General features: G+C 43.4%; 1 protein-coding gene across 1 annotated transcript; it reads left to right on the forward strand.

Annotated features, from left to right (window-relative positions):
- The first annotated feature begins 1,304 nt into the window (after positions 1-1,304).
- On the forward strand, positions 1,305-5,761 carry rtn4rl2a (reticulon 4 receptor-like 2 a). The gene is made up of 4 exons (XM_086034584.1): positions 1,305-1,527; positions 2,172-2,398; positions 2,492-2,725; positions 3,827-5,761. Exons 1-4 carry the CDS (start codon positions 1,470-1,472, stop codon positions 4,679-4,681), a joined length of 1,374 nt encoding a protein of 457 aa, XP_085890710.1. The 5' UTR covers positions 1,305-1,469; the 3' UTR covers positions 4,682-5,761.
- Positions 5,762-9,361: the final 3,600 nt, after the last annotated feature.

The following is a 9,361-nucleotide window of genomic DNA, read 5'->3' on the forward strand; positions in this document are numbered from 1 at the left end:
TCCCGTTCTTGCATGGTGTTCTCCGAGTTCTAAAAACACTCATCCTACTGTATAGGTTAAGTGAAGATTCGAAATCAGGTTTGACTGACATGATGATCGCAAGTGTCCGGTAACCCCAAGGACCACATGAGTAACGTGCGGGCCTGTTGTAAAAATTGCTTACCAGTGATGGGACATTGTGATGGACATTTATTTGATATCCAGCTTAAGGTCCCACTAGCACAGTATGCTCTTTGTCATTACCAGACAATTCGGTGTACTAGTAGAACAACAAGGGTGCTTTTCATGAAGTTGTTGGAGCATAACAACAACAACGACATGTTGCTGTGAGGCAAAACTGTGAGTGTGAATGTGTGTGTGTGTTGCACTCTTCTGGTGGATGCCTGGGGTCCCAGCCCCATTGGCCCCCACCCTCTGCACGCCCCTGCAGTTCTTCCTCGCCCGTCACATGTAATTTGTCCTACTAGTATGGCCGAAATATCATACAGTCGTGAAAAAAAGACACAGTCGTGCGATAGGTCTACTCCGCTGAAGTGTTTTATCGGTGTGGATACAGTCGTATATGGACGCAAAAAAAATAGCAAAAGATTTCAAATAAATGCTTAAATTGCTTTCCTTAGTGCCCTCCAAATGGAGGGGGATTTAAGACTAAATGGGGCATATCATATGTATGTATATGAATATGAACGGTTGTTAATTGTTATGTGCCCTGTGATTTACTGAGGACCAGCCCAGAATTGGTCATGCTCACCAAGGCCTTGAGGAGAAGTGATGTAGGAAATGGATGGATATATGTTGGTGTTTAACTTGGAAACCAAACAACCACAATTATTTGGAGTGATTCTCTTCTGCCATGAAGTTTTCCCTTGTGGCTGAATCATAATTCGGGGGCATCCTCCTTCCTTGCTCACATCCATCTGAGCTTTGTGTTGTAGCTTTTGTCTGGCTTGCATTGCGCCGGAAACAGACCAAAAGAGTCTAGAAAGCCGCTGCCAGGAAACGACTTGTGTGCGCTTTCTCCTCCCCGTCCTCCGCTCCTCCACAAAGCTCAGTCATCATTAGCGGGCAACGTGCCTCTGCTCCCTCCCTCCTCCATTCATGATTTTCCAATATGCGCTCGCTCCCTCCTCGTCCTTTTCTTCTACGTGCGTCCTCATTCTCCTCCTCCTTGATCATCCAACCAGCCTTCGCGCGCGTAAAGCTGCCCAAGAGAATGGCCGACACTGGGCCCCGCCCTTTTCCGCTCCTTGCCGCCCTCACTCACTCATGACCCCATCGTCTGTGACGTAGGCGAGTCCACGGTGACCACCTCAGTAGGCAATCGCTGGATGCTGGGACTATATATGGGACACGAGTGGCCAACAGCCGGCACTCTCTCAGTCGCTCCGACTCGGGAACCAGGTCATCAGCGGAGATAGCAGGCAATACTTCGCCCCACTAGGCTAACTCGCTTTGGGCTTTGGTTCAGGATGGAAACCTTCTCCATTTCTCGGAGCCGACGATGCTCCGTCGTGCGCAACTTGAAAAGTAAGTTTCTTCTTTTCCTGCGTCTCATTAATGAGTGATAGCAAAGATATTTTGTATAACGATGGATTTCAACTATAATTACCTCGCAGAACGCGTTTAAAGTATTAGCAACGCTGTGCGTAAAAGTCGGGTTGGCTGCGGTGCAGATGCTAATTTCTACTAAAAAACCTTATGGTTCATTCAGGGTTATCTTCTTGTAATACAAATTGCCAGTCTGACAGACAAACAAGGCAGATAGATAGATTGATAGATACGTTTTTTTTCATCCCATGGAAATTTATATTGTCACACCAGCAGCATTTACAAATATTCGCTTGTATTAATGACATAGAATCAACCAAAAAGGACAAAACAAATGCAAGAGCAGCATTCATGATGAAAAAATACATTTTAAGAAAATCTAAGCAAGAATGGAAAACACCTTGAAGGTGATACATGTTGGTTTATGGTCAGTTATATAAATAGTCTATTTATGCTACAGTAAAATTTGTGCATTTTGTGCAAAGTGGGTACAAGCAACAAATGATCAATAAATAGAATACAGAAGAGGGTAAATTGGAGTCAATTGTTGCTGATTTCAGCACCACGGAGAACTCCCGACTCACCTCCTCCTTCTCTTCCTCCTCTCACTCTCCTCCATGCAGGCGGCATCTCCCTCTGTTTGGTGGTGTGGATGGTCCTCGGCAAGCCAAGTCTGGCGTTGGGGTGCCCGCACCTGTGCGTGTGCTACCCGACTCCCATGACTGTAAGCTGCCAAGCGCAGAACTTCACCACCGTCCCGGTCGGAGTGCCGTATGAGTCGCAGCGCGTTTTCCTCCAGAACAACAGGATCACGGAGCTTAGAGTTGGCTCTTTTGGCTTTGGAACTCAGGTAGGAAGCCATTGTATGAAATGCGCATGAAATTCGATTAAATGTTGCACTTGCTGCAATAATCACGTATACTGTGTTTATATTGTATTTTAGGTTCTGTGGCTGTTTTCCAACAACATTACATGGATCGAAGCAGGGGCTTTCAGTGAGCTGAGGGACTTGGAGGAGTTGGACCTAGGGGACAACCCTAACCTTCACCGGCTGGAAGGAGGAGCCTTCCGTGGCCTCGAGAAGCTCCAGAGCCTCCATATGCACCGCTGCAAACTCACCGCCCTGCCTCACGACATCTTCCGCAAGCTTTACAGCCTGCACTATCTCTACTTACAGGTAGGGAGCACTAGAATAAAATGGACATGAATGGCCAAATAAAATATACACATCATGTATACAAATACTGTAAGTAAGTTAACCGGTATTGCAGTGCCACACAGCATGGAAAGCCATTGAGGTATTTATTCAATATCCTTGATATCCAGGTTACGGTATTGAACTAGTATGCTTTTTTTCCATCACTAGTAAGGCAATTCAGTGCACCTGTCGCATATCTAATAAATGCTCAAATGGCTTTCAATAAAAACATTTGAGCATTTATTTGATTTCCTTCTAGCGTCTTGAAATATGAACGAGAATGAGTGTGCTGTGAATAAATTGTGAAATGGCTTTATGGCTGGATGACAACTCATATAATTTTATAGTATTTCACTAGTTGTACTAGTAGCATGCAGTTTCCAAGTGGGGCATAGTTTTGCCTCTCCAGTAACGTGTAGTTGTCGAAACAATACGCCAAAGTTGTCCTACTTGTGAGTAAAGAGAGCGCAATATAAGGACCTTAAACTGGATATCAAACAGCTTGCCATGTTAGTTTTCTACTAGTTGTAATTCCTAATTCAGCAATGCAAACCATTGGAGCATTTATTCAGTATCCTAATAATGCGCTGAAAGGTATTACGAAAGAGCAAAGTAGTACATGTACTGTTGTACTATATATGGAATTGCTCAAACAGCTTTCTAGAGTGTCATGTAGACACTTACTGTATGTAAAATATGGACTGTATCTCGCAGGTAGATGTTCACCTATCAAAGAAAGACATAATTACAAATGTATTTTGTATTCCACTGGCAGGTATTTGAATCACAGTAATTTGAGACTTTTGTGTTTGTGTGTTGAGAACACAGGTCACGGCTTAGTATGGAGTCTCAAAATTGGGCAAAAAAAAAATCCTTTTCATTTGTCGAATTCGTCACAAATTGATGACAGGGTTGGTGACGTTGTAAATGATCAATTGATTTCATAGATTTACATATTAGAATGCATGAGAAAATCCACAAGATGCCACATGAGATACAGTCTGGTTCTCTATTTACAGGACACTAAATGGAATTGCGTCTAATACCAATGTATTTTACTTTTGTTATTTTCGTCTGCAGGAAAACAATCTCCACTTCCTGCAGGATGACATCTTTTCTGACCTCATCAACCTGAGTCAGCTTTTCCTGCACGGAAACCGTATACGCACTATCTCCGAAAATGTATTTCACGGCTTGGTAAACCTTGACCGCTTGCTCCTTCATGACAACCGCATCAGGCAGGTGAACCGCCGGGCCTTTCGCGACCTGGGTCGTCTGACCATGCTATTCCTCTTCAACAATTCTCTGCCCGAGCTGCCCAGTCAGACTCTGAGGGACACTCAGGGCATTGAGTTCCTCCGCCTCAACGCCAACCCCTGGTCGTGTGGCTGCGAAGCCCGCGCCCTGTGGGAGTGGTTCCGGGAGGCCCGCGTCTCCTCATCTGAGGTGATCTGCGCGTCTCCTTCCACTCGTCGTGGTCAGGACCTCCGCTTTCTTCGAGAAATGGACTTTGCCCTCTGCCCGCTGCCTGATCCGGGCTCCATCGCCGGGTCCACCACCACCACCTTCAGTACCAAAACCAGATGGTGGTTCCACAAAAACAAGCCTCAGTCATCAACGAAAGGTGTCTTTGAGAAATCCTCCGAGACGGTCAAAGCCGGCTTGTACGGGAAAGGCCCGTCCACAAGCACGTCGCTGGTCAAGTATGAGCTGGGGGAGGAAGAACTGGCACTGCCTAAACTCGACCAGGAAGAGTATTGGGCAAACTACGGCAACGAGGACTCCGGTGTCACGATGCGATGCTTTGAGCTCGAATGTCCTCCGGAGTTTGACCTGCATCCATCTTCCTCCTCTCCCTCACCGTCCTTGCCCTCTTCCCTCTCAGTACTAGCCGTCTCAGTGTTCACATGCAATCTCCACTTGCTATTTGGCTGAATCCAACTTCAAGTGCCCCGCCCCCGTACCTTGCAGCCTGTTTTAAAGGCTGCAAGGATCCGTGTGAAGACTCTCTTTATCCCCTATGACCGCTCGGTTGTGTGCGCGGTGAGCGAGATAGGGGGATTGCGATTGTACCACCTACAGGGCTAAACACTTTTCAGGGCTGCTAGGAGATCTTTCGATACGATACGACACGCCACAGGCAAGGCATTATGCTTGAAGCCTGAATGATGTCATGATTTTCCTGAAATCAGGGCTGTGAGGGCTAAGTCCATCGCTAACATCAGCAAGATTTGAAAGCAGTTGTCAATGATGTCATTATTTTCATCAACTCAACTGAGTAAAAAAACTATTAGTGCTATTATTGCACCCAGGTGACTGGCTTGTACTAATTACTGTTAGAACACAGTGTGTAGTAACAACAGTAATGTAACCACTTACAGTGTCATGTAAATACCTCTGTATGTTTGTTGTGGGTGCTCAAATTGATGTCGTCTAGCTCAACTTGATCCAGGTCCACTGAAGCCGACGAGGCATTGAGGGGACACAGATGATCTTTTCGGAAGGCGCTCAGGGAGTTACATGAAAAGTGAAGGAAGGGAAGACAGAGCAGGAGGTCTGACGTGACAATGACGAGGAGTGACGATGTTTGTAAAGAGACGGATTTAGAATCAGGAAGGCGAGAGTGAGAGAAGTGAGAGAGAGAGAGAGAGAGAGAGAGAGAGAGTGAGAGGGTTGCTGGGTTGACAGCGCCCTCACAGAAATGGGAGAGGACAGCATTGTACCACACATATTGGCAGGAGAAGCAGCAACATGAGGGGGAAGAGTAAAACATCCACTCTTGAGCTGTTATACTTATTTGTATTTCAATGTTTTTGCATTTTATTGCCATTTTAATAATTGTCTGTAAATATGGTGTCGTTTACGACAAACACTGGGAAAGAATTCTTCCTTTCAGGAAGCCTGAGATTGGTTGTTGGATGTCTTTCTGTGACATATTGAGACTGAGAATGTAAAAAGAATTGACTGGATGCAGATTAACATATTTATAAAGATAAACATTGAATATTTCTTGGATTACGCTTGTGCTTTTCTTTCATGAGATGTGACATCTTCAATTGAGGATGCTGAGCATTATTTTATTTTTTTTCTTACAAAAAAAAAAGGTTACGAAAAACAACTAAAAACTACTATCCAGTAAAAAGTAGCAGGTTGTTGCTATGTGACTAAATCTTGAGTACATCTGAGTCAAGTGTCCCAAAAGGACACAACAATCATTCATACAGTCTTAGTCTGGTGTGGAATGGCTCTGACTGTGAACGACATCTGCCATAGTGTGGATAAATAAGGTTGAATGGATTCACAAGCTGGTGGCGCTGCGAAAGGCAATTACGTCAGTAAGTTTATCACTCCTATGAGTCATCAGCTGAAGATGCCAGATGGATCGAGGAGTTGCAAATTGGCCGATTTGCAAAGAAACTAAGAGAGCAATGAGAGTCAAATGAGTGGCAAAGTGCAGAAGGAAATAAAACCCCAAAAAGGAGTCACACACATGTAGACATACGGATGGAACATGAGCTTAAGTGGGAATGGAAACAACAGAGGGGGAAGAAGAAATCAGCTAAAATAGGCACCATGCCATCTCCTTAGCCGATTTACCAAGTCCACCTAAAATTGGCCTATTTTTCACCTTTCACCCAAAGCACGGGGGACATGCTTTCATGCCGCACCCCCCGTATAACCTGCAGCTCCCTCGCGTTCTCAGAGGCAATATGGAAGCAAAGCAAAGTGAGATGGAAGCAAAGCAAAAGTGTCAAGGTTGACATAGAGTAGGAGTTGAAGTGTGGGTGTGCACACAGACTCTCACCGAGCAAGTTGTCACTGCTTAGCAAAAACAGGCGAGCCTATTGTGATGCCACTTATAGATAATATTCAATGTTAACATCATAGTGGAGGAGTTTCGCTGGAAGGCAAGCAGCATCAGAGACTGCAACGTTCTCATTAAATCAACAAAGTTCCATTGTTAACTGACACCCTCTATTTTCTTCTTCACTATGTCAGGGTGGACCTTCAACTGTATATCGGAGAACGATACAGCAAAGTGTCTAGTTGTAATGGCCAGAGGCTTATTTGTCATTTTTACTGTGGAAGGTAAAACATGTCATTCAAAGAACAAGAATAAATTCTTACTCGTTTTAACCTGATGTCGTTGAGTGGGTAGATCTTTTTTTCTTGGCTCATGTTCAGTCAAACACAAACACACACACACACACACACGCACGCACACACACACACACACACACCCACACACACACACACACCCCACACACACACACAACCACTGTTGTGTAAGTCCTCCAGGCAGTTGTCAGTTGTCCAGCCTCAACAAACCCACTGAACACAACAGAGAAAAGGAAGTGTTAAGATGAATAACTGCGCTCCGATTTTATTCCTCCTCATGCACATTTCGGGCACAGTGACCACACATTGATACATATCATAATATACCTGTACACCATATGTTTTAGCATTGTTCTGTGTAAATAAATAAATAAATAAATAAAGAGACTGAAAGACAAGTTCAAATACATTTGTGATGTTTGACAAAATGACTGCAGTTTGTTGGAAACCTACTACATTGGGTTTCGTTAAAAAAAAAAAAAATGTTTTCATTTCTGAATCTTCAGTCAGAAGTGTCAGGAGTCACTATTGTTTTGGTTGGAAACGAGCGTAACATTTTTTTTTAGATATAAGAATACACTGCTGTGATAAATGTTGTGTGCAGATGACTGCAGAACTTGATTACCTGCTAAGAAATGCTTTTCTATCATGCTTACTTTAAAAAGTCCTTTTATAAGGTAATATGGCTGTCTCTTCTGCAGCTAGCTATAAACACTGACTCATGATGGAGTAGTTTTACACAATGTGCACACATTTATCAATTTACTGCATTCCCAACAGTTATTGGAAATACAGATGAACAAGCGAGTTCTTTAGATGCCCTGTTGTTCAACAATATAAAGATATCAGAAACAACATGGACATTGAGAGAGCCCCAGTACCACTGGACGCTTGTGATTCCTATTTAAGGATGTAACAAGTGCATCAGACAGCTCATCCTTCACATTACGACTGGTCCTGGTAAAAAAAAAAATCCTGTGACGCATTCTCATACAGTTCACATAACTTGTGTGGGTTTGGTTGGACGTCATTTAACGTCAGTCAGCGACTCATTTATGGCATGAGAAAAAGGATACCAATGGACAGATATCATTTGTTGAAGAGATAACTATGCAATATTGGATCCATCCATTATCGATTCCGCTTATCCTCACAGGGGTCGCGGGGGCAATATTAGATCCTGCTGAAAAATGCACTGCACCCAGGATTTAATACTGCAACTCCATTACTTGGAATTTAGTAACTATTTGTCTGCTAGGGCCATATTACATCGTTTTGAAGCTTTCTCTTATTGTGTTTACTGTCAAATGGCACATTTACTTAACTAACCAAAACAAGAATACGCTTTTGCACCTGTGAGGCGGACGTGCTAACCAGTCAACCACCGTGCCGCCCCGTATTTGCATCAATTTAAAATAATTTGGGGGGGGATACATCTAAATAGTTTAATTCTGTGAAGGCAAACTCTGAGTTCCTGGTAATGATCATGTTAACTTAGAAAATCAGAGCTAATCAGATGGACCAACACTGTAAAAGTCCATCCATCCATTTGATTAGAGCTAAGCAAACAGCGGGGAGCTAATGCAAGAGGTGGGGGAGGAAGTATGGTAATGTGATATGAATGAATATTGAGTAGGTTGTGCAAACAAGAATCAGTCATCTTGAATTCTTTAAAATAAACATCTGCTTAGAAAAAAACCACGCATTAGCTCATCAATTCAAATATGAACCTCTTTGGAGGTGTCACATTATAATGGTCGACATTAAGATCCAAACTGCATTTCCATCCATCCATCCATACATCACCTGTTCATTTTGTCAAGCACCCAACCTGTGCAGTGTTGTGCGTAGGCTGGAGTATAGGTTCTTAAGTGAAAAGGTGAGTCAAACACGTGAAGCCCAATGTAAGTTTGCAGCTGACTACACTTAGAATGTCAATCTTAATGGAGAAAAGTATTGGGCAATTTTGGACTCAGATGTCTGTTCGGATGACTAAAGGTGAGCCAGTCAACCATACCAACAATGGAGCAGCATCGTTTTCTGTGGATGTTTTGCTGCCAGCCGAACAGAGTGATGGCGATTTTCCATTAGCTAGTCAGTGGAGGCTGGGACACAACATATTCCAACTCGATGAAGAGTTTTGAATCATCACAAACTCATGACATTTAACATTATCAGTGATATGATGGTATTGCTGTGAAGAGCCCAACACATTGAACGGCCAGTAATTTCACTGCACAATCGAATGAAATGTATCGTTGAGAAAATGATACCCTCACAAGGGCTAAAATCCTAAATATGACTCTTTGTCTAAGTTAAGTGCTGACTACGCGTGTTTTTTTGTTGTATTTTTGCGGGGGGGAAATAAGCTTTCTGTGTTATATAAACCTACCTAGATGGAGTGTGTTGAATGTGTGCACTGTATTGTACAGTATAATAGTGACTGAATGCTAATGTTAGCCCTACCTTCAGTATGTCAATTAATAAACCTTCTCC

This window comes from Filicampus tigris, chromosome 6 (assembly GCF_054856515.1).
Source record: "Filicampus tigris isolate MCC_2025a chromosome 6, RoL_Ftig_1.0, whole genome shotgun sequence".
Taxonomy (NCBI): domain Eukaryota; kingdom Metazoa; phylum Chordata; class Actinopteri; order Syngnathiformes; family Syngnathidae; genus Filicampus; species Filicampus tigris.